General features: G+C 38.7%; 1 protein-coding gene across 5 annotated transcripts in view; it reads right to left on the minus strand.

The window, feature by feature from the left end:
- The window catches only part of Mid1 (midline 1), a 337,431-nt gene that overhangs the window by 87,818 nt on the left and 222,917 nt on the right, over window positions 1-26,696 (minus strand). For 4 of the 5 annotated variants that reach the window (XM_037199266.1, XM_028885941.2, XM_028885942.2 and 1 more), the window contains one exon: window positions 20,358-21,073. In XM_037199266.1, coding sequence (XP_037055161.1) covers window positions 20,358-21,017 — 660 coding nt within the window. In that variant the 5' untranslated portion in view covers window positions 21,018-21,073. The remainder of the gene's footprint in view (window positions 1-20,357; window positions 21,074-26,696) is intronic. The other variant, XM_028885945.2, reaches the window with a different exon arrangement.

Raw genomic sequence — 26,696 nt, forward strand, 5'->3', positions numbered from 1 at the left:
TGGCTCCACTGTGTAATTTAGCAAAGTATTTCCTAAACACATAAGCCAGGATGGACCTGCATTTTTGGTATTCATTTCAAGCTGCTGTCTGGAAATGTAAAAAGAAATTACAAAAACGAGTTCAAATCATAAAATACTAAATCCCAAGTATAATTTTTTAGCATATATAGAAATAAAAGTCAGATTGAGGAGTGCAAGGGTCAGACTGAGGAGTGCAATGGTGGATAGGACTTCAAGAGAGGAATATTTTGCTTCAAAGATTTTGGGAGACCTTCATTGCTAGCTATTTCTACTGGATTCCTCAATACTCTGACACACTTATTTCTAAAAAGCAATTTTACCATCTTTTAGTTAAATGATCTGGTGGGGATGTTATTCTCATTAATGAAACTGAGGTCAACAACATTCTTTCAACATAGAATGGATTTTGCAAAATAATGGACCTTTAGAAAAGCACACTTGGATCATAATGATTACATTCTTACAGAATTTTAACCTAAATCAAAAGTTGACAACATACAATTGGAAGGCATGTTTAAAAAACGAAATAACCATAATGTCTATATATTGTAACTATTAATGTGTTTTGCAGATTTTTTAAAAGGCTGGGATGGGTCTAAATTGACCATGTATATGCTGTCTTTGGCAATTGTATGGCTTTCCAAAATAGTTATAAAAACAAAAGAAATATTTGCTCATTGCTACTAATATATGCAATGTTTCCATGGAGTACTTTGTGCGGTTGGAATTAAATAAACAGAACCTTTACTTTACAGCTAATGTCCACTTATAAGTGAGTAGATGCCATGTTTGTCCTTCTGGATCTGGGTTACCTCACTCAGGATGATATTTACTAGTTCCATCCATTTGCCTGCAAATTTCATGAAGTTATTGGGTTTTTTTTGTTTGTTTGTTTTGTTTTTTACAGCTAATACTCCATTGTTTATTTGTACCACATTTTCTAAACCCGTTCGTTCTTCAGTTGAAGGACATCTAGGTTGTTTCCAGGTTCTGGATATTATGAATAAAGCTACTATCAACATAGGTGAGCAAGTATCCTTGTGGTAGGATGGAGTGTCCTTTGTGTGGTGATATTTTATTTGTGCTCTAACAAATTAAAATTTATCTGGGCATCAGAGGACAGAGCCAGCCACTAGATTAGACATAGAGGCCAGACAGTGGTGGCACACATGCCTTTAATCTTATTACTTGGGAGGCAGAGATCTGCTTGGATCTCTGTGAGTTTAAGACCACACTGGGAACAGAGCCAGGTGTGGTGGCACACACCTTTAATCCCAGCGCTTGAGATCTCATGTCTTCGTTTGGGAAAGACACATGCCTTTACTTTAATCCCAGGAAGTGATGGCAGGAAGCAGAAAGGTATGTGAGGCGGTAGGACTAGAAACTAGAGGTTTTTTAGAGCTGTTCAACTGAGACCCTCAGGGGTGAGGACTCAGAAGTTTTCAGTCTGAGGGAACAGGATTGCTGAGGAGCTGGCAAGGTGAGGTTGGCTGTGGCTTGTTCTGTTTCTTTGATCTTTCAGCTATCACCCCAATATCTAGCTCTGGATTTTTTTTTGTTAATAAACCTTTTAAAATTCATGTTATACCTTTGGCTATATGCCTAGGCCTTGTGTAGTTAAGTCTTGTGGTAGATAGATTTCCAATAGTCTGAGAAATTGCCATATTGATTTCTCACTAGCAATGGAGAAGTGTTTCCCTTGCTCCATATCCTAGCTGGCATGAGTTGTCACTTGTATTTTTGATCTTAGCCATTCTGACAGGTGTAAGATAGAATCTCAAAGTCATTTTCTTTATGACTAGGGATGGTGAACATCTTTCTAAGTGTTTCTCAGCCATTTGAGATTCCTCTGTTGAGATATGTACCCCATATTTAATTGGATTATTTGGTTTGTTTGTATCTTGTTTCTTGAGTTTTTATAGATTTTGGATATTAACCCTCTGTCAGATGTGGAGTTGGTTAAAATCTTTTCCCATTCTGTAGGTTGCCATTTTGTCCTGTTGACAGTATCCTTTGCCTTACAGAAGCATTTCAGTTTCACTAGGTCCCAGTTCTTAATCGTCAACCTTAATGCCTGTACTGTTGCTGCTTTGTTCAGGAAGTTGTCTCCTGTGCCAATGGAACAGAAGAAGGAGACGAATCCCAGATAGAATATTTTTAACAAAATCATACAAGAAAATTTTCCTAACCTAAAGAAGGCCATGCTTATAAAGGTACAAGAAGCTTAAATAACACCAAATAGATTAAACCAGAAAAGAAAGTCCCCTCATCAAATAATAATCTTTTAAAATTCTCCAATACAGACCATTACAGAAAGTTGTTACCTTTCTTTCTTTAAATGTGAGACCTCTAGTCAAGGTTAATAAGATTGTCAGTACATCTGCTTTTATGATCCTAAGGACAAAGAGAATTTTCCTGGAGCCTGTGTCTTTTGTCCTGCCTAATTGAAATAAAATTATATGATTCTGTGTTTCACTTTTCTCTGATGTATAATACCAGACAGACTCCCATGTCCCTTAAGGATATCTAGCAATTTCTCTTTGCCTGCTACTAAGATAAAAGTTATAAAAGTATTCAGGTCACAAAATTTAAAGAAGAAAACACTTCCCGATGAATATCTTCAAAATAGAATATTTGTCCATAGTGACATGATGATGGATTCTGGGTGAAGAAGAAGAAAAGGGAACTGAGGAGAAAGAAGAAAAAAAAAACATTCTAAGCAATTCCTCCAAAGCCAGTTTTTTTTCCTGGGGCAGAGCCTGAATTCAATGCCCAGTGACAACAATCCAGATATTTTGTTTTCTTGCTTTCTAAAAACTTTTGTCTACCTGTTCACTGTGGTCGCTGCTGCCTTCATGTCATAGAAATTATTATTTAGATAAATGTTCAAGATATTTAAAAGTGATAATTACTTTCAGAGCAGAAACACATACAGCTAATACTGGGACACAGTCAAATGATAGGTTGGGGAAATATGCTTTGAAATGCTTTGTTTGTGTTTCTTGATGCTATCTATATTTTAGCTATTTATTAACCATTGACTCACTTGACTGCCATTGAATGATCACAGTCTGTACAGCTATATCATTTTCCTTTAGATCATCTTTATAGCTGTTTTCTCAATGATGCTGTGAAACAAACAAAGCAAGCAAATTTTTGCCATATTTTTTTACAGCTATCATCTGTGATACAAAAACAACCTCATGTTCAGAACTTCTTGGGATAAAGACCAATTTAAGCTTCAGTGGTTGTCATATAACACATCCTTGTCAGAAGAAGTGCTTGTGATAACTCATATCACTCATCTTCTAGAACATTCCTTTGGAACACTTCACTTCACAGAATCCCTTAGGGATATATAACTATCATCATGGGACAATTACTCCTCTCTGAAAGAAGACTCTGAGGCTCAGGAATCAAAGATTAAGACAGGGTGGAGTGAACAAATTTAGGTTTTGCTATGATCACACACACACACAGGAACAAAGAAAAACTCTAGCATTATTTTCTGTCATGTACTTCTAAACAGAGACACTTGAAAAAGAAGAAACAGCTTGAAGCCTTGGCAAAAAGAAACATCATCATCATCACACTGAAGATAATCATTTGTTATAATATATTGACAGTTTTTGAAATAACAGGTTTCTTAATTCTTTATGGGCCCAATCATAAACACTTCTCACATAAGCTATGAGAGGAAGATCTTCCTAGGCTTAGGGTTTTTTTTTTTAATTTTAGAACTCTGATTTAATGATGTTCAGAATGTTTCTCAAATTCAGGCTTATCTGAGGCAGAGCCAAAATTTGAATTAAAGTTTGTGGGACTACAAATCACCTTTAACTGAATAAAAATAGGGAAAACTTAATAATGCCAAGTAGGTTAATGCAGAAGGCCTCAAAGACACAGTGTGTTGCAACTCCAGGTTCCAATACTTCTAAAGGTGGCAAACTCATGCTCGTTATATCAGAGAACTGTATAGAAGACATGTATAAGACATTGAATATGACCTGTTGTTACTATACATACTTTAACTGTATGAACAAGCCTAGTAGTCATTATTATGCATGTAGACAAATTGAGTACTAGATTATTGGAATCTACCCCTGTTTCTCATGAATGTAAGGTCCTTTTCTATGTTGTTATTATCTGTGATGTCTCAATCTGTTTCATTATTATCTGTGATTCTTCCCCTTATAGTATCAACTATGATTCTCCTCTACATTACCTTTCTCAGTAATGCTTCCCCTTGACCCATCCAGTGCAGTGATGGTGAGGCACATGGCTCTGTGGGGGAAAATTGATTTTGATTTACCTTCTCTATTCTTTAGTCACTCCGAGAAACTAATGACAGGAAGTCACTTTATATTATGTGTGTATTGTGGACACAGTGGTGAGTTTTACAAGATGGGAAGAAGATAGGCAAGATATTATGCAGACACAGAATAGAGGGATAGAATCACTTTTTCTGAAAAGTTGCTATGAAGGTAACTACCGAAAAGAGAACAGCCAGTCTCTGAGGTAAAAGACTAGAGTTGATGGTTTTTTAACCTTTTAACTACTTTTCAATGAGTGTATTTTGGAAGAAGAGTTACACCCAAAGGGGTAAAAGATCAAAACCATCATGAGATCTGAACACATGATGCTCCGAAAAGTAAACTATGATGGCTTAATTTCTGCTAACTCAGCCTTGATCTATGCTTATGAGTTTGTTTGTTTATTTGCTTACTTGTTTTTCAAAGAAAGAAACAACATGAAGCTGAGTGGGTAAGAACATGGAGGGGGATCTGGGAAGAATTGGAGTAGGGAAAAGAATATGATCAAAATATGTTGTATGAAATTCTCAAAATGTAAATTTAAAAAAATGTAAATCCCCTTAGGACATATTATTAGGCATAATACTCAAATTTGCTCAGAATTATTGAGGGGAAATCCAAATAAAATATTCCCCATGGGCCATTAGTACAATAATAAAGAATTGAGAAGTCTACAAATGATTTCGTTACTAAGTAAAGAGAAAAACAAGATCTCTATCTTCCTTTGAAAATATTTTTCTTGCCTGGTAATGGTGGCACATGCCTTTAATCCCAGCACTTCAGAGGCAGAAGCAGGCAGATCTATGTGAGTCTGGGCCAGCCTGGTCTACAGAGTGAGTATCAGGACAGGCAGTGCTACACAGAGAAACTGTGTCTAGAAAAACAAACAAGAAAACAAAAAAAGAAAGAAAAAGAAGAAAGAATATTTTGTTTTGTTTTGTCTTGCTTTGATCATCTAACTATATTTCAGTTCTGACTTTCTGGATGAAAACTTGTCTTTGACAGGAATATTCTATTTACTCTATTAGAAACACTGACTACTATTTAAAACTTAGTACATTTAAAATGCAGACCTCTGACAAAGACAAAGTAAATGAAATTTTTCTGTGAGAACATAACTGCCTAGTTTATATAATGGCATGAATTAAACCTCTCCAGAACTCAAGCTATAGACCCACCTCCAAAATGAAGACTGAATCCAATGGAAAAACAGCATTTGTTCAAAGTTGGTATGTCTGTGACCTAGCATATGGGCATTTACTAACCAATTCAGAAATCTGAGCTATAGGCTGGCAAACTCTGGCTCATGGGTCAAATCTTCCTGACCACCTGTTTTCACAGTTGTCATTGGAATCCAGCCATTATGTGGTGTGTCTATAGCTGCTTTTGCACGACAGCAGAACTGAACAATTCTGAAAGAAACCATATGGCCCAGGAAGAGCAACTGGCCATTTTCTATGTTTGCGGACTTGTTTTTAGGAACTAATCTAGGCTTTCATTTCTGCACTCATAACTTGAGGGACTGGACAGAGTTCAAGTTGTTCCACTATGCTGACACATCAGAATCCCTGGGGGCCACTGGGCTTAGAGGACGTCCCCAGACTCAGTTATACTGCACAGACTCTTGTTCTGTCAGGAAAGGCTCTTGCCTGAGGTGATCAACTTGGGGAACTCAGAGAGCCGCCAGTCACTAAAGCCCTTGGAGTTCAGTGTTTTCACGCATGAACTTCTTGTGAAGCAAGTAGGATCTCCCAACAGGATCAAACACTTGGAAATCATGCCTAAACATAGTCAGCCTTGGCACTGAAGACTTCCATTTGATTTACAACCTTCCAAGTCCTGGACTTGAAGATTTGAGAATCTGTGGATTTTCACGGATCAAGATATGGTGCTACATAAATATAAATGGTTCCTTTGGAAGAAACTTAAGTTAAACTAACAGCTTTAATGAGTTAACGTTTGATCTATGGAAATAACATTTTAAATATATCATAAGGAAAACAATTACACATCAAATATAAGCTGATTCAATGACAATCTCAGCTGGCAACTCCATTCTCTGCAGACTCCCCACTTGGAGGAAAGCCCCAGGCTCTGTCTCTGCCACAAACAGCTACACCTGGAAGGCAGTCCTGAGAACAAGTTACAAAACACTAGGAAGTCTGGGGGATAGCAGATAATATCAAAAGCACCTAAATCATGTTTGGGGAAGGGATTAAAGAATATTTCCTAAGCCTTTAGAGGTTTAAATATTGCTGCAAGAGCCTGAAAGATGGCATGTACAGGCCCAGACTACTTAGAAAGGCTGGGAGTACACAGAATGGAGAGAGCTTGTTGGGCTCTGAGCTTTGAGGTGGCTTTCAGACTGTCAGCTTGCCTTTCAGGGTGACTATAGATGGCCATGAGTGCACGGTAGGGGTTTGTCTCTGCAAAGTCTGGGCTCTACATCTTAAAATAGGGTTGGCTTTGAAGTCACAGGAACAAGTAAATGATACTGAGACTGAAACTGACCATTGCATTGTTGGTAAAAACAGGTTGATTCAACCCATGCCTCTTCACCATTGACATCTGAGACCACATGATTCTCTGCTGTGGGACCTAGCTAGTGCATTTAAAATGTTGAATAGCATCTCTGGCCTCAATACATGGGATGTTAATATTAACAGTAGCTGCCATGTTCTTTCCTGAGCTGGACTAACAAATAAAACAATGGATTATAGGTTTTTCCCAATGGGTCTCATGATTTCACACTATTCTATTTCAAGGTGAACTAAAGATAACTTTATTCTGAGTAAGATGAAATAGACACATAAAATATCTATATGCCATTTATAGGATGATATTTTATTATGCCTGTTATTTCTGCCTGAGCTAATGAAATATTGTGATAACAGACTGAACCAAGAGCCTTGTGCATAGAAGGCAAACACATTACCTACCACTGAGCTACAATACAGCCCATTGTTTACTTTTACCTTTTGTACTGGAACCTATATTATACCTATTAGTATTTTTTTGTGACAATGCTAAGGTGAAATCCAGGCCTTCTCATATTTTTAATGTTTTTAGTTTGAGAGAGGACAAGCTGGCCTTGTACTCCTTCTGTATGCCAGGCAGTCCTTGAATTTGCACTCCTATTGCCTAAGTCGCCTGGGGAGTGGGGACAGGCCTAGACCACCGGGCTCAGCACAAATGATAGTTTAGTCAGATTTTCTTTTTAAATATTTTCCCTTTGGTGTTAGGAATGGAACCCAGGCTCTTGCATGTGCTAATTAAGAGCTGTAATACTAAGGGAAGTGCCCCATTCTAAGGGACTTTCTTGAAAGAAATATTTAGGAGGAAATTTGTAGATGTAGAACAGAACAGCAAGGCCTGAAAAGGAATATTTTTATTGTTTATGCATTTGAAACTTAAGAGAATGGCTGGCGGGCTGTGGTTTTCTTTTTATCTGATAGGCGATTTCTGCCTACACAATCGAGACTATGATCTGGTTAAATTATTACAGCCTTTTCCACTTGTTTCTACAAATATTCATTGCTGATAAAATACCATCTAGTTTTTTTAATGCTCCAGTTGTTGAAAAATGAATAATCAGATATAAAATAACTGTAAGATATATGTACTGGACTTGAGAAACTGAAAAATATTTGGAAAGGGAAGACTTGGGCAGAGGAATGTTTATAAAATAATAGGCATATGCGGATCATTGTAAGGAGATGGAAAAGAAACCAGGGAATGGTGAAGATAAGAGAATTGTGTCCGAAGCTAAACTATAATGTTCCATCTTGAACCTCAATTTGCTCCTTTAACGATAATCAAGAGTTACTACAGGAAGAGGTGGAAGGATTTAGTAAGGAATTTATTCACCTTTACTTACATAAAATATATGGTCCAACTTTTAATAATAATGCATTTTTGTCTGTAGAACTACAGAAAAAGCTTAAAATCTGAAACAAGTAAGAAAAGACACAGACGTTCAGAAAACACCAGTTAGATCTGGAAAAGGGAGCACTATGTATCATTTGTTCAATGATCTGGGTCATTACAGGTTGATTTTCAATTATGACCTCTGTTTTCCAGATGAAGAAACTAGGCTTAGAGGGGTTCAGTTTGTTTTTAGTCTTTAAATTCACAGAACTCTAAAATGGCAAGATCAGGGCACACGTTAAAAATCAGATTTTCAATCTGCCTCAGAGTTGATGAATTATAACATGCATTGGAACAAGACCTCCAGGGCTTCCTAAGCATAGGGTGTGCCACCATGCCTGGCTTCCCATACACACACAAACATAGATTGTAGGGTCAAACTCAGGTCCTCATGCTTGCTTGGCAAACTCTTTATTAACTGAGACCCCCCCCCCAGCCTTTAGATTCACATTTGTAGGCAAAATCACATTACAAATGATGAAATGAATTGAAGGATCATCAGATTCATTCATTCACATAATACTTAGGCATGGGAAACCCGCTAAGTATTCTATATTTCTATATGTAGATAAAAATGATTCCATAGAGATTTACATGTTTGAACCTTTATTTTTACTTTTTAATGATACTATGGAATATAGACCCTCTTCAATCATATTCACCACAGTAAAGGGAATTATTTGCTCTTTTTATGGGGCATAGGTGATAAAAGTGGGGCAAAAATACTCTGTCTGTCTGTCTGTCTGTCTTTCCTTCTTGCTAAGTTTTAAAATGTGTCACGGTTGGATCATGGTTCTTTCTGCTTTAATTATGCTAGTGATTAGTCAAGGACAAAATCAGACTTCAAGGCCTGTGTCCTTAAACTGAAAGCTCTCAGAATGTAGATATTCTCTCTCTCTCTCTCTCTCTCTCTCTCTCTCTCTCTCTCTCTCTCTCTCTCTCTCTCTCTGTGTGTGTGTGTGTGTGTGTGTGTGTGAGACAGAGAGAGAGAGAGAGAGAGAGAGAGAGAGACAGAGAGAGACAGAGAGAGACAGAGAGAGACAGAGAGAGAGAGAGACAGAGAGAATGCTAGGGATTAACCCCTAGCCTTGTTCACACTAGATAGGTGACCTACACCCTAGTTCTCACCAATATGCTTTCTAAATTTGCCGTGGCTTCATGCTTTGCAACATTAAGATGATTCCAATATACTAAGCTGTTTCTGTATACTAGACATTGAGCAGGACACTTGGACTTTTATATTTTCTCATTTAACACTCATTATCACTAAAAGACAAATAATATACTTTTTGCAGGAGGTGTATTGTTTTTCCAAGTATCAAATAATATTTGAATGTTCTTTGCAAACTGTCAGTCTGAAGAATTACAAATGCTATCCTTTTTACTATAAGTGCCTGGAGATAGTGTGTTCTTGGTGTCAAACCAACAAATACTCTTTGGTCTTATCTTCGAATGAACTTAAAGCAGTTTCCTGAAAGACACTTCAGCTTCCATTCCACCCAGTCCTACAAGCCTTTTTATAGATGTCTGGATGAATCCTCAGAAGAAAAGAGTTCCTGCAACTGCCTTGCCTAAAGAGCTGAGCTCAAACAAGTCAGTGAGATCTTTGTTTGCTGAGACCTTGTGCAGCTCAGCTTAAAAATCCTGGGACACCAACGCTTCCCTTTAACCCCTTCTTGCCTATAGAGCTTCTAGAAGCAACAGGCCATGCTCAGTCTGAAATGAAGACTGACCCTTTCTCTCTAGGCCCAGAAATTGACCCCACCAAGCAAAAGCAACTGCACTTTGTATATCAATGTCAAGGGTCAAAGGAGAGGGAAATAAGAACTCTCGACCAGGTCAGGACATTTGTTCTAAAGCCCAAGTTTGTCAGAATCGCATAACAGATAAAGCAAGCGCCCCAGCTGGTCACATTCACACAATAACACTTCTGTGAATTGGTCTTTCGTCTCTCTCTTCCTAGAGATGGTTCTCTCAATGTAGAAATCATAGCAACTACTTCAGAGCTTGGCTACTTATCTGACCCCCTTGTCAGGGAGGATATCAGATCTCTGAGGAAAGCGTGTGAGAAGAGCTGACTGTCCAGCCAGTGAATAGCAGTCCTGTAATAAAGAGGCATCCAGTTTGGATTTTAACATGAGTCAGAGTCCTAACACTGAGTCCTAACCCGCAATTCCAAACAAAGGAATGTCAATATTCTTTCTGGGTATTTCTCCAGAAAGATCTTTTCACTTCAGCTACTAGAATTAGGCAGTTTCTGGATATCAACACTGAAGCCAGTGACCTTTGGCAATTACTCACATTGAAAACTATTTCTCAGATTGGCCTTCATGGAACTTTTTCCATGGTTCTTTTATGTACTCTTGTGCCACGTGATCTTTACTTCTAGACACTGGAAGCAGTGTTTTATCTTTGTTATTCATTTCTACATTCCCAGAACTTACCCATTCTTATCTCATAGTGACTACATAGAAATTCTCCTTGGGTGAGTGGGAAAGTTTATTTTCTTTTGTTAAAAAAAAGGGGGGGGATTTGATAAAACAGATAAGGAAGAGAACATTGGTGAAGGCATAAAACGGATAGATGCTTTAGTGATTTTCATACACTTGCAGTAATAAGAAACCTAGTCTAATCCCAATGTGAGCAAAACCCAGTATTTTCTTGATATAGGCAAGAAAAAGCAACAAGATGTGAGGGTAGAGGCAGGTGACACCACTGCTACTCTACTCATTCTGTAGGACACTTACAAAAGCACAGCCAGGGCCATGTGGTACACAGAAGCCACCTCCCTCTCTGAGGTCTTTCACTCCAGGGCTGTCTTCCTCTGGGGCACTAGCCAGCAGTGAGAGCCTCCTATTTCCCACATCGAGGGAAACAGCTGAGGTAACACAGCCCAGGGCTCCTTCACACACCAACGGCAACTGAACAGTACCACTGAGTTGCAGCTGGTCTAAACTCCCTGAGTGTCTTGTGAACAATTTTTTCCTCACGTATTTACGTATGCCATAATGTAACAGCCATGGTAAAAGCCAAATGCCAGCTTCTCTTTTCCTAGTGACTTAACAACTCCAACAGAAACATGCCCCTGCCTGTGATCTTTAAACTGGCCTTGTTTTCTCAAGCTATTTCAGTCCACCTACCACTCGCTGCTTTTAAAAAGATAGTTTCACGACTTAGCTTGGCATAGGACGAAGGACAAACCAAAATTTCCACTAGCTTTTAGAATTCTGCAATGGTTATTCTGTGTATCCCACACTGGGGGCAAGAAACACTATTCAACCCTATAACCACTCAGTAGTTTATGATTCAGTGAAAAAAAAAAAAAAGTCTATGATTGGGCTATTCAGATGAAGCCTTGACTGTACCAGTAAAAGCAGAGATAAAATAATATCTGATGCCCATCCAATGCTTACTGCATGCCCATTCTTGCACTTTACAAGCACTTTCCTTTTTGATGAGAAACCAAAAAAAAATTGTGTTTTCCCCAGTTTAAAAATAATACATGCCCAATGGCTACACAAAATTCTTGGGCTTTGTGCTCAAAAGTTCAGATCATAAAGTGAATCTGTATTTTTTGTTTATTTTTTGAGATGTTCAAGGGAAAAAAATTGTAAATTAGCATTATTGTCTTTTCTCTGCAGTGTCCCCAGGTACCCTAAGAACATGCAGAGATCCCAGCTCTGAGTATGAGGTCTGACTTTTCAAGATAATCAGTTTATGGAAATGCTGGAAGGGGAACTCTGTAAGGCAGCTTCCCATTCTGTGCTCAGTCATACCACAAGGACACAAGCTCAACTATGTTCATAGCAGCATTATTTGTAATAGCCAGAACCTGGAAACAACCTAGATGCCCCTCAACTGAAGAATGGATAAATAAAATATGGCACATATACACAATGGAGTACTACTCAGCAGAGAAAAACAATAACATCATGAAATTTGCAGGCAAATGGATGGAACTAGAAAATATCATCCTGAGTGAGGTAACCCAGACTCAGAAAGACAAACATGATATGTACTCACTTATAAGTGGATACTAGATCTAAAGCAAAGAACAATCAGACTGTAACCCACAGCTCCAGGGAGGCTAGCTAGTAAGGAGGACCCTAGGAAGGATGCATGGTTTACCCAGTGATGGAGAAATGGATGAGATCTACATGAGCAAACTGGGGGTGAGGGGGATAATGGAGGGCAAGGGATGGGGGATGAGAGCTTAGGGGAGCAAGAGGTTCGGACTGGAATAGGAACAGAGTGGGAGAGCAAGGAAAGTGATACCATGATAAATGAAGACACCATGGGAATAGGGAGAAACAGAGTTTTAGGGAGGTTCCCAGGAATCCACAAGGATGACTCCACCATAGACTACTGGCAATAGTCGAGAGGGTGCCTGAACTGGCCTACTCTGGTAATCGAATGGCTGAACACCCTAACTGTCATCATAGAACCCTCACCCAGTGACTGATGGAAGCAGAGCAGGGATCCACAGCTGGCCAGGTCCCAGGCAGAGCTCCAGGAGTCAAATCGACGAGAGAAACGAGGGATTTTGTGAGCAAGTACAGAGACAACCAGCCAAGCTAGTGAAAACACATAAACTGTGGACCAATAGCTGAGGAGCCCCCATGGTACTGGACTTGGCCCTCTGAATAAGCGAGACAGTTGTTTAGCTTGAACTGTATAGGTGGCCCCCAGGCAGTGGGATTGAGATCTGTCCCTAAGGCATGAGCCGGCTTTTTGGAACCTCATGCCTATGGTGAGACACTTTGCGAAGCCTTGGTATGGGGGTGGGGGTGGGGCTTGAACCTGCCTCAACTGAATGTACCAGGCTCTGCTGACTCCCCAGGGGAGACCTTGCTTTGGAGGAGGTGAGGATGTGTGGGGGGGAGGGCTGGGGGGCGGGAGGATGGAGGGCAGGAGAATTTGTGGTTGGTATGTAAAATGAACAGAAAATCTCTTAATAAAAAATTATTAAAAAAAAAAAAAGACAGCTTCTGTGATGGCTCTAGAGGCATCATTCCAAAGAGATAGCTCTTACAGCAATTTGCAGAGCCTGTGGGAAGGCATCTTCTTCCTTTAGGATGATGGTGGCTTGCAGCCAGGCCAGGTGTGTTGAAAATCACTATAAAATTGCAGCATATATTTCTCAAAACCTCAAAAATGATTAGCTCATTTAAAAATAATACTGCCTTTGTTGGCTTTGTTAGGCCAGAAGAGAAAGAACAAACTGGGCACTGGGGAACTGAGATCTGAATGTCAAAGTGATCAGGGGCCGGCAACTCTGTGTACTACTTTCAGTCTAAATGATCACAGCTACACAATGTGGATGGAACAGCGGGAACTCCAAGGTCCTCCTTTAAAAGGCCACTGCAGTAGGTGCAGTGCTCTGAACTGCATCCTTCCTACAGTGAATCAAAAGCTGGAAGAGACAGCATATTGGGCTCTATGTGATATCTAGTTGTGCCAGGACTTCAGGAAAAGGATTACACTTAAGCCTGGATCTAGAAGCCAATTAACAGTTAGTAACACCCAAATGCTGCCTCTTAGTCTTCGGGGACAAGGCTTTGAATGTCACTTTTGTTTTGAGCTGGGGTGCACTGTGTCAATTAAAACAGACCGTAAGATGAAAACCAATTCAATTGTCTCCTCATGTTTTTCTTTCCCCCAGGAATGTTACAGTACTACCTGTATCTGCTATTCTTATTTGACCTTTCTTCCATAAAACATACTTTGTATCACCCTCCCTTTGAAAGAAAATTATTTCACTGTTATCTTATAGGCAGGAGTAAAAAACACCTCAAAGTTTTAACCTTATATTCAAAGACTTTCAAAATCTTCCTTAAAGATGCTTCTTCCGATATTATCTCTTTTGGCCCTTCATTCAGCACTTCAAATGCTAGCCAGCATTGTCCAGGGTCCTAAGCTGTCTTATCTATTGTTACAGACAGGTCTATGCTGGTCCAGTGCATGCGCAGAAGCTTTACTCAGCTGCTTAGATGCATAATCCACTGATCTGTCAACACAGCTTAAATCCCACCACCCTGAAGCAAAGTTTATTGTCTACTCAACACCAGAGTCATCTCTTCCTCCACTGAATCCCCAAACACTTGTCTAACCTATCAATCATTTCTGCACATGCCATTCAACAAGTGTTTATAATTGGCATGCCTCTACCTGTGGCTAGGTACTTTCGAAATAAAACAAAATACATTAAAGGAAAAACATGCACTCTTATCTCACATAGAAATATGGCAAGAAATAGCTAAAACAATATTGGGCAGCCAGTAAAATACAAAAGTCCTCGCACTTAGCCATTAGAGCTGCCTCCTGCTTTCTAACAGTAGTTCTGACATATTGCAAGCTTCCTCTGGGCCAGGCAAATGCTAAGAGTTTACATGAAACACTTCATTTTGTTCTCCCATGTTTCTGTAAAAGCAAGCACATTACATTACTAGCCTTGTTTTATAGACAAGTAAAATGGGGCACAGGAACATTAAGTAATGTGCCCGAGTATTACATTTGTTTACATAGTCTGATGACTCAGAGGTACCTTGTGTACTTGTATGTGCACTTTCCGAACTCCCAGAGCTTACAAAAAAATGATCCCAATTATAATAAATAGTAAATTTCTCCCTGCAAGTTAAGGATAAGAGAGGGGGAAATCATGAGAGAGTAAACAGGTAGAAAGGAGGAGGGAAGGGAAGTGGCTTTGAGCTTCATTGTAAGAATAGGTCCCTGGAGACGCTTTCTTCCCACTCCATCATAAATATTTTTGCAGCAAACTAAGGAAATTAAAATGCCATATTTGTGTATTTTACAAATATTTCACAACCTTATTTGTACCACATGGTAATATTTAAAAATGTATACACATTGTAGACTACAGAAATGTTGCCATGAAGTAAGCACAAACAACTATTTTTGAGGGAGACAGTTGGAATTGGTGAGACCTACAGAAACACACACACACACACACACACAAGTATTTTAGAAAATACATGACTCACTTTTTTAAATACCATGTGGTGAATCATCATACAACCTGTATATATTTTAAATTAAAATCTAATCTAAAATACTTGTGAAGTGCTTAATAAACCTATATAGGATTACAAAAAGAATGTAGTATTGATAAAAAGTCAAATTTGAGTGATGTATAACAGGAATTTTATAGTTTATACTTGACAATGTTTTCTAATACAAGACTTGGAATTGGTATGTGGAGATGTTTTTTTCTGGGAAGAATTTCTCCATCTCTAAGACTTGTATATGAGTCTTTGCTCTAGACACAATATGACTTCCTCCACCAGCAGCAGAGAAAATATTTGACTGTTAGAATTCCCTACTAGTCTGTTAGTTCCAAGAAGATGGTGACTGTTTCTGTGCATATTACCTTCACTTAGTAAACGGATATTAACTTAATTATCAATTACCTCTTAAAAGATCTATAATCTTGTTTGTTATTCATAACATAGCATCAAAAGTCTTGAGATGAGAAAAATGACACTGATATGAAAAAAGTTAAAAAGTTCACTCTCTTTAGTGGAAAGCTTAAATGTAATTCTTTAAGTCACTGCTTGATTGATTAAGCAGAATAGAACAATTGTTGAGACTATAGGAAATTTAAGATACAATAAACAGACATACTAATGTCTAATAAGCAATGCTGTGTACATAAATAAGACCATATGTAATATACATTTAACTGAAAAAATATATGTATGCATATGTTTGGAACTTCAATGACTCCACAAAATCTTGCAATTACTTCCATTCATCCACCAAATAGTCAAGATATGGTTAGAATATTTAAGGTAATAGGAGGAATAGTTAAAACATTTAAAGTAATAGGTGAATAGTTAAACTATTAAGATTCTAGGAACACAGTTAACATTGTTATAGTTGTTGCTATTGTTTGCTATAAAGGGAATACTGGAAACATCAACTTACCTACATATAATTCGGAATTATGAAGATTCTAATATTAAAATAAGCAACAGCATGTACACATACAGATACACAATGTATGTCTATAACACACACACACACACACACACACACACACACACACACACACACACACGCCTATGACCTGCATTATACATAATCAGGATTTTTGGTTTTTTGGTGGTACTGGCATTTGAGTCCAGAGCATCTCACATTTTAGGCAAGCTCTCTCCCACTGAACAGTAGCTCCAGTCCTCTCTTTTAGTTCTTATTTTTGAAAGAGTATGTCACACATTATGTTGCCCCAGCTGGCCTTGAACTCTTACTATCCTCCTGCCTTGGCCTCAAGAATAACTAGGAAAACAGGCCTCTGCAACCAGGCCCAGCCCTATTTCTATTTTTTATGGTAGAAACACATTTTAGAAAGTCTAAGAGAATAGAAAACAATCTCTAGCTTAGCATCCTCTCACACCATTATTGCAAATTGGGAAAGACTTTCAGAACTATAGAACCTTATCTGGGCATGATTGTATATAGTTCTATTGCTGAGGCAGGGGGACTCCTGAGAATTCAAAGCCAACCTGGGCTATATAATGAGTATCATACAAGTCAAGGCTATACAGTGAGATCCTATCTCAAAAAAAAAAAAAAATTAAACCTAAGGGTAAAATCTCCTATCTCTGCCTCCAGATGCAAAGTGCTACATTTTAAAGAAATTTGAGCTTTAATGGAGCTTTTGGAGGGATAATTTTTAAATCTCGGTGGGTTGGTCCGTTGAAAGCTTTGTTGCATGAAGAAATTCCCACAGCCAGACTTTAAAGTAAGCATAGCAAGAGCAGTTTTGAACTTCAGTTTTAGTTTGTTTGAAGGGGTGTGTGAAGGACAGTGAAAGGTCAATTTTTCTCTTTTAGCGTATTTTTATAGGCTCAGCTAGACGAAAGAAACAATAGAACCAATACGATACATGAGCACAGTAAGAGAGGAATTAACTACATTGTAATTTCTTGGAAACTCTAAAATGCATTATTAAACTCTCTTATATATCAGTTATGTGGTTCACAAATCGAGTCTTTAACCAGAGTTTGTAGGACTGGAGGGCTTCTTAAAGTTCAATTAAAATGATGTTTTAAAATGTCATGTTTTGATGTGCCGCATTTAGAGACTGCATTTGACATGAAGACTTATCTTGTTACCTTAAAAAATAGAGTTCAGGAAATATGAGTTTAATTTTCTCATTGCTTTACTGTCTCATGAATGTTTCTCATGCATAGTCTCTGAATGCAGCAGATTACTGAAGTGACACTCTTTCAAATGATATGGAAGATATTTTTAATATCTTTCCGTTTTGAGACAGTATCTCAACAGAGATGTGGAAGATTTTACATACATGAATTCTACATGTTGAAATGCTACGTTGTTTTATCTTTTATGCTTCAGGTAAAGATGTCGATGTACAGAACTATATTTCATTTCTGGTTTTGTTGTTTTATTTTTTAAGGTGGGGTCTCAATACATAGCCTTGACTGGCCTAGAACTCACTATGAAAACCAGGTAGGCCTCAAACTCATAGATAGTCACCTGCCTCTGACTCCTGAATGCTGGAATTAAAGGCATGCACAACCATGCCAGCTATATTTCATTTCTTTACAGAACCATACATCTTTTATATTGAAATCTGATGTAATTAAAATGCTCCCCCAAATTTACATTATCAAAGGAAACAATTATTCTTCACAATCATATCAGCACAAATGTGTATCAATATGAAATCCCACAGAACACCATTTGCTTTTTCAGACCACTGTAACAACTAATAAAAACACACAATTCCTTGGTTTGAGTCTGTTCATTATGCTATTAATTCCTTTTTGTAAAAAAAAAAAAAAATCGGCATCTATATTGTACTAGGTTTTTAGCAAAACAGGAAAGTACATGTGTTCATTGGTCTGTGATGACTAGAATCTCATCACCTCCCAAATGTCCTAAATGCTTATGATGTTTTATTCTAACATTAATGGCATGTTCCTGAACAAATATGCCCTGCTGGTATGTTATCCATTCAAATGCTTAAAAACACATTTCATGGAATAGCTGTAAATAATTGCTCATAAATATATTTTGTTGAACAGCTGCACATGTGTTTCCATTCATTGGATGTTGTTTATATGCCTATATTTCTGTAATTAGAAAATAAAACATACAGCATGGTTAATTGTCAGGTCCTCCCTGTGACAATATCAATGACTGATAATTCATTGGCTTAATTAGACAAATGCACTGGATTGCAGATTTGCATTTTCATCACAGAAAGGGCTATTGCAATATCTCCTCATAAATTTGAAGATGTTACGTAAATAATTAATAACTGTACTGTGACAGCACACAGAAAATGAGCAGAACTTGATTACCAAATGTAAATAGCAAGCCTGGGAGTTGTTGAATACGCAACCTAATTATGATGATATTGTTTTAACAAATAATCCTTAATCTAATCAAAAGAATATTTTCTTGATAAAGGACAAGAAGGAAAGGAAGATTAAAGATCTCTTTTCAATCATACCAAAGTTCTTTACCTCCCAAGGACAAGAAAGGTTAAAAGGAGATCACCATGGATTTTACAAGCTGACAGCCATCTGGCATTTTGAAAAATTGACTTAGTCATAATTTCACACACACTCCTTTCCATATTACTCACTTTGGTGATACTTTCCTCTGCTACTGCTGTGCAATGCAGCAGAATCTAATGGGTGTCTATCCTCTCTTGCCAGTGTTACCTAAATTCTTGTGGCAAACTTCCTCTACATGGTGAACAGATGGATTACAGCCACTCACTCCTTGGACATTTGAAGTGAGGAATGCTGTGCAGGTATAGCATTTACTTCCCCCGTGACATGCAGAAGCAGGGATTCACTTTAGCATGTCAGCTTGCCTCAGTGTGTCAAGAAATCACAAAGTTGAATCCCAGATGTGGTTCCTTAATCCTCATCATCGCAAAATCAACTATGTAGCCCAAGTAAATACAACCACCATTAGCTTTAGGAAAAGGGATAGGAACCATTTGTTAAAGGTGATGATATTCTCTGAGCAATAATACTCTTTGGGTCATCTGATTCATTTTGTTTACTCAACAAGTTGCTATGTTTTTCCTGAGAGGAAGGACTTCAGTATATATTTACTTAGCACTTTTAAATTATACTTCCTTTCCTTTTAATTAGTGTCTTGTGATCTAAAATTAGATGATGAACATAATACCTCACTTGAACTCTCTCAGCTGAGTTTGCAGTAATTAGGCCCACAGTCAACTGAAGTTGAACAGACAACAGGAGATGGGTTTTTATTTCTTCCCTGGTGCTTTCTAATCTTATTTAGCGCCTAATTTTTTTAAGTTAACATGTAACCATACTAATTATTATCCCCCACGATGAAATTTGGATGATTTCTTACTAGAAGTGAGTGAAGTTCGGACAGTCTTGCCTCTAAAGTCACTGAATAAAAGAAGCCTATACTGACAGGAATGCTCTCATGAAACTTGAGACTGTCGGAACGTGATAGTTCAGCAGTAAGCCAAATATCATTTACAAAAGGAGGCTACATGTCCTCTAAAATCCCGCATTTGCTACAGACATTCTTCCTTCTAGTCTTTTGTTTGTGAAGTAACTAGAAAAGGTACAATGGGAGTAAATTGGTTTTCCTGGATGAGTGAAGAAAATAAATGTCCACAAATGCTCACAAGATAGGATTTTATCTTCCACCCCCCATTTCTCGCTCCTTTCCCTCCTCATCTCTCTCTCTCTCTCTCTCTCTCTCTCTCTCTCTCTCTCTCTCTCTCTCTCTCTCTCTCTCTCTCTCTCTCCTCTCTTTGCAAGAACTGCAGACATTGAAAATGATCCAGACAAACAGCAAGGGTTGAAAATGATCCAGATTTTTAGAATTTGCCCTCACCTTGACAACACTAAAATTACAAGCAGCAGTCAACTTTTACAAGATACCCTCATTGTGTAACATTTATAGGCTGCCAAAAACATGCTACAACTAATCAGACAACAAAGGTGAAGAGAAAACCTTCACCCACCATGTAGCTAGCAGTGAATACACGTCTTATTTCCATGACATTTGCTGGCAGAAAGGGGTTGGCTTAAGGCAGATCGGACTAACCTTCAATTTGTCATAGCGCTCACTCAAAGCTGCCACCTGATGATCGCGGTGCCGCCCAACCAGTTTACACAAGGCACAGATTAACTGGTCATCGGTCACACAGTACATATTCACCTTCTCATCCTCGTGCTCCAGGCACATCAGCCCCCGGATGTGCGAGTCCGGGATTGGCTCAATCAGACGATGGCCTGTAAAGGGCTTCTTGTTCGGGTGAGTGGCTTTTAGGCACTCATCGCAGTAGGACACTTCGCAAGTGACACAGGTCTTCACAGCATCCTGTGCAGGATCCTGATCACAGAACTGGCAGAGAACCTTCTCGGCAGAGGACATGGTGTTGGCGTCAAAGGCCCGCTCCCTGCGGGTCTCACTGGGAGAATTGGGCCCGCTCACAGATGCTTTCTGAAACCTGTCAATGATGTTTTGTAGGGTGACGTTGCGCTTGAGCCCGTCTAGACCTCGCTGGCTGAGCGTGATGACATGCCGGCAGGTGGGGCACTGGAAGGCGCTGATGGACTCCACAGGCTCGTTGGTGGCACAGTGAGAGACCAGGATACGGTGGGCGCAGTTGAAGCAGAGGCTATGTGCACAGGGCAGCAGGAGAGGGTCTTCAAAGAGCTCTAGACAAATAGGGCAGGTCAGCTCCGACTCCAGTGTTTCCATCTTCAGGCAAAACTCTCCGGGGTCATCAGCAAAATCCAAGGAAGCTGATCAGCTATCTGGAAACAGAACGTAAGATTGGATTAAGCATGAGGGGTCAGCCAGGGGGGGCTGTCAGCTTTGAATGCATCTCAGAATAATTCCAAGCACAGGTCATGGAAGAGAAAATAAGTATATGTTCCAAATGCCTCTCTTTACTGGGAGCAAATGATTTTTTTTTTTTTTTTTAAATGAGCCTAGCATTTTCTCAACGTTCTGATTGTTGAAAGTGACAGCTTTCATTTTTACAGTTTATTGTGTTTTATGTTTTTTTTCACAGTTCTGGCTTCTAAAAGGTCTAAATCCAACTTGAAAACTAATTGAAACTATAATTTCTATAATTGGTGTATGATCAGAATAATTTTATGTTACAGCCATAATCATTCACAGCTTTGAGTTGGTGAACTTAAATATTAATGTATATGCACTTTAAGGACTATCAGTTTGCAACAGCAGGTCAATATATTCAACTGTACAGACATACCCACTATAGGTATGAGCATTCGGCATATATGAACTCAAATGTATGCATTTCAGTAGAAATAATGTTTAAATTCAGGACATCATTTTCTAAGACATGCTTGAGGAAAAAATACATAGATTTGCATGAAGATGATCATAGTAGAGATGGTATTTTTGGCATATGTTCATTATTCTTCTATTGTTTAATCTAGAAGCGGAATGTGGGAGGCAGAGAGAAACAGAGAAAACTATCCGGGAGCCTTTTTGAAGGCTGCAACGCCAATAACTAATATTATTACATATGTTTGATAAGTTCTAACAATGATAATTATAGTTGAGAAAGCAACTTGGAAAGACTATGCAAAGGCTGCTGAGGAATCCTGTGCAGCCCACTATTGCAGATAGATAACTATCCTATCTCAGGCTTGTCACTGTTGCCAGTAACAAACCTGGCTGGCAGGAGGTCTTGTCTCATACTCACAACCCTGCTGGCCCAGGCATGACCTCTCCCAGCTTTGTTGTTCCCCTCCAGGCCACCATCGGGTGGCCCAGCTGAAAGTGTCCCTTCCCATAAATACCACACTGCTTTTGTGAACTCCTGCCTCCCTTCCCTTCAAAAAAGGGAAGGCAAAGAATCCCACACAAGCACCAGTTCATTAGGGTGAAGAGGCCTCCTGCTCATTAGCAGGCCTGGGAACTAAGCCTCTTTGAACCTTCTCCCTTTCAAGGCCATTAGTGGAGGGCTGTAGAATGCTGCCTGGCATATTAGCTGCAGCCCATTGCAGGCTGTGGGAGAACAGTGAGGTTTACCAGGTCAGGAGGTGCAAATCACTCACAAGGGTAGAAAGTTCTCAGTTGGCTTTATGGGAAGGCTTCATTTCCAAAGCTGTGCTTAGTGATTCTGACAGTCAGTCATTTGTATTCACACCTCTGCTTCTTTGCAAAAGGCAGGGTTTCTAGAATCATCTGACCTTTTATGAAATAGTATCCATCTGAAATATGAAGAGTGCGCACAGCTCAGAGAAACACCATCACCTCACTTCGAACTGGTAGATCAATAAAGAGTATAAAGTATATGTCCTGGGCCTGTTAAATATTAGAAGAGCAAACTAGTAGGCCAGGAACAACCTGTGACCAGACACTCATATTTACTGCCTGATAAAGGTGTGCCTGCAATTTTAAATACTGGTGCTTACTCATCTTTCCAGTCTGTAATGTAAAACCAAAGGTTGCTCTTCTAAGAGACTTTGCCATCTTCACTTGTGCCTAGTACATTGTTCCTGTAGACAGCGCTGAAGAAATTGAAAGGTTTTGCCTATTAAGCAAGACTTTGATTAACTGTGCATAAAAAAATTACCTCTGTGTCAAATTTCTTTTCTATCAGAAGCATAAAAATCAAAGGAAAATAGGAGGCCTTTTCCTGTGCTCTATTCTATGATGGTTGTTGTTAATTTTTATGTTATTTACTTACTTAAATATATTCCTGTTTAATTTTTTGAGACAGGGACTTGCTATATATTACAGACCTGCTGTAAACTTGCAATATTCTTTGCTTCTATCTCCTGAGTGTGGAGATCATCAGAGCAAACCACTATCACAGAAGCACGCCACCCACCATGCATAGCCAAATTATTTCCATTTAATTTTTATTTTCACATATGCAGTATTTGCACACATTTATACGGTATGTAGTATAAATATAGCATATATATATTTATATAATATTTATCTAGTATTCCATCCTATACAGTATTATAAGCCAATACATTAAAACAACAACAAAGTGTGGAGAATCTTTTAAAAAGAGAAAAAAAAAAAACCAAAAAACTGAAAGTGGGAATGGGTGGATTCTTAATGGTTAAAGCACCTGTCATGCAACATGAAGACTGGAGTTCAGATTCCCAGAACCCACATAAACACTGGGTGGGTGTGGAGGTCACCTCTAATCCCAGTGCTTGGGAGGAGGAGACACAAAACCAATCTCCCAGAGCAAGCTGGTTAGCCAGACTAGGCCTGTAGAGCTCTGGGTTAATCTAAAAGACCCTGCTTTAATGAATAAGGTGAGTAGCAATCAAGGGAGACTCCCAACATAAACTCAGAGCTCCACATGATCGCACATATTAGTGTGCCTGCACACATGTGAATATGCACATACACACTGATATACATGGAACACAAAGAGAAAAATTTGAGTTTTTAGTTTTTTTAAACTGAAAATAGCACTGCCATGTGATCCAGAAATAAAATGCGTATGCCAGAGAGACATTTGCATTCCCATGTTTGTTGTAACGTTAGTCACAGTAGCCATGCTATGGGAACAACCTCAGTGTTTGTAAACTGATTAACAGATAAAGAAATGCAGTACGTACACACAGTGAAACACTATTTGGTCATAAAAATGGAATTCTGTCATTTGCGTCAATCTACATGCAACCAGAGGACATTATGAAAAGTGAAATAAGTCAGACAGTGAAAGATAAATATTACATGATGACTATGTTTTTAGTGGAAGTGTCAGATTCCTTCCCACAGAGGTAGCATGGGAATTTCCAGGGGGTGATTCCACGGGGCATCCCAGTGGAAATGCTGACATTTTATTCACTTATTCAAGAGAAGGCTACTGTGTGCTCGGTACTAAGCTGGTCCAAAAGGGGAGACCCATGTGCTGTCGCCACTCCATCTCTATTATCAGGAGCCAAGCCACTATCATCTCCTTCCTGGGCTATCACAAGACCTTTCTAAATGCTTTCATGTCTTCTCCTCACTCTGGCCCTTCTCCTTTTAGTCTAGCTCCCATTCAGAAGGTAGAGAACCTGTTAAAACATGACAGATTCTGCCTCTCTTCTTCTTTTCCCTCCAGGGGCTTCCCATGTCAGTCAAAGGGAAATGCACCACAATAAAACCAGCACTAGAAAACAGACTCAGACGGTGAGCTCATTTCCTCCCACGCTACTCCTTTCTTGTACTGCTCAGGGTACATGGCTTCCTTGTCAATCCACAGATATGCCAAATGCATCCCATCTTCCACTTGGAACATACAGTTTTGGAATCCATGTAACTCTGGACTCTACAGTCACCTTATCTGAACCCACATAAAACTAATTCCCTCACTACCACCATAACTACCCATCCATTATAGAAATCCTTCTTGCTTTATCTCAGTCTGTTGTTCTTTAGATATATCTATTGCTAACATATTCTATTACTTTCTTTATGGATGTCTCCCTTTAATGTCTCTAACACTAGACAGTGCTGTATAGGAACAGAGATTTTTTTTTCTCTTTGGATGCTGTGTTACAAATACCTAGAATAGTGTCCAATGCACAATAAATTCAAACATTCTTTGATTTTTTTTCAACTGTACTGGGCTAAAGTTGAATGAATAAAGTATAACTCTTTCCTTTAAGGATCTGTCAACCAGTAAAATGGAAGTCAGCAAGCTTTCTGTATAAATGGCAGGATAATACATGTTTTTTTGTTTTGTTTTGTGGGCCATTGGATATGTATTGCAGAAATAATCATAAAGAATATAAAAAGGAATGTGCATACCTATGTTCTGATACAGCTGCATTTTTAAAAACAGATAATGAGCCAGATTTGACCTACAGATCTTATTTTTTAGAGGAGAGAGATACACACAACTGGCCAGAAAACAAAATGAAAATCAGCAGCACAAAGGCATGAATAAAATGCCAGGTGTGTAAGAACAACAGCAAAGATGGAGGAGTCTGACTTGGACAAGCGAGTACATGTTCCCTTGTTAACAGGAAATTATTTGCAATGGGATTTCACCCTGACATCAATGGAAATTATGTGAGTTCAGTGCTTGGGGGCAATTCATGTAGGAATGATTTAATAGCAGCTGCTCAGATCTGAATCTTTTCCTTTTACTGCCATAGTACTCAGCATGGTGCTTTGGGCAAATGTCTACACTGTAAATAGTTAACTGAATTAAGTGCTGAGAAAAAAGCTAGATGTGATAAGTGAAGTTCAGCCAAATTTCTAAGTCGTTGGGTCACACACTTCCAAAAAGGAAGGGGTTCTGAGTTGATATCTACAATAAATTCCACTCTCTACTTTTATCCAGAAGTTGCCACACATCATCTTCATTTCTCAGTATCTACATATGCCATTCTTTTCTTCAAGAAATTAGCCTGCCTTTTTTTCTACCATTTAAAAATATTGAGATAAATTAAAGTACTATTAATCTTTTAATAAAATATTAAAATCTTTGCATGCACTTGGTCCTGGGGTAGGCTCAGGCAATGTCTAGCTCTTGCCTTGGTATTTAACAATTCATTAAAGATGGCAAAAAGTACTGGGCAGTTAAGAGCACTTGCTGCTCTTGCAGAGGACCCACAGTTAGCTCACAACTGCCTATAACTCCAGTTCTATGGACTCCAACACACTCCACAGGCACTAGGCATGAATGTGGTACACAGATACAGATGCAGGCAAAACACTCATATACATAAAATAAATCTAAAAATGAAAAGAATATGTTGTGTATCATAATAAAATAGGAAATCCAGAAACCAGAATAATCTACTCTGCCCAAAAGGAAAAAGGGACAGAAAAGTTTCCTCAGGGTAAAAGATGAGGGAGGTTTCAAAAGTTGAGCAGGGTTCATTCACAAGATAGTGGGGGTCAGGTAGGATTTGTGCAAAAAAAAAAGTTATCTTTCTTTTGTTTTTTACCTAACCTTCACAGTTCACTTTCCATATTTTTTTAGCTAGCGCCTTAGAATTTATTACAATAGAAGGAAATCACATATGCATATTGTTGTCAGGAAATTCTATAGCTCAACATTTTTATGAATGGGCTGACTGGCCTTTTTTTTCTGGAGGAGGAGGGCCTAATGATGGGAACCTCTTGAAACCAACTGGGAATAGCAGCAATTCAGCATTCACAACTTTGCCTGCCTACAGTTGGTCTACTAGAATAGGGCAGAATATTAAGCAAAAGAGGAGTTGAACATAGTCAAAAAATGTAGAACATTCACCATGCAGCATGTAAGCTGCCTGAGTGTCCTAAAGAATGAGTCCACAGATGTTCCCTATAATATTAGCACTCGTTCTAATCATGTCCAGAATTAGGATTGTCTTCAGTGACACATTTCAATGAAGGCTTGTATCCTTAGATGCCAGGCCTCTTTTCATGAAACTCATTTACCAAAGAAAG

This window comes from Peromyscus leucopus, chromosome X (assembly GCF_004664715.2).
Source record: "Peromyscus leucopus breed LL Stock chromosome X, UCI_PerLeu_2.1, whole genome shotgun sequence".
NCBI classification, from domain to species: Eukaryota; Metazoa; Chordata; class Mammalia; order Rodentia; family Cricetidae; genus Peromyscus; species Peromyscus leucopus.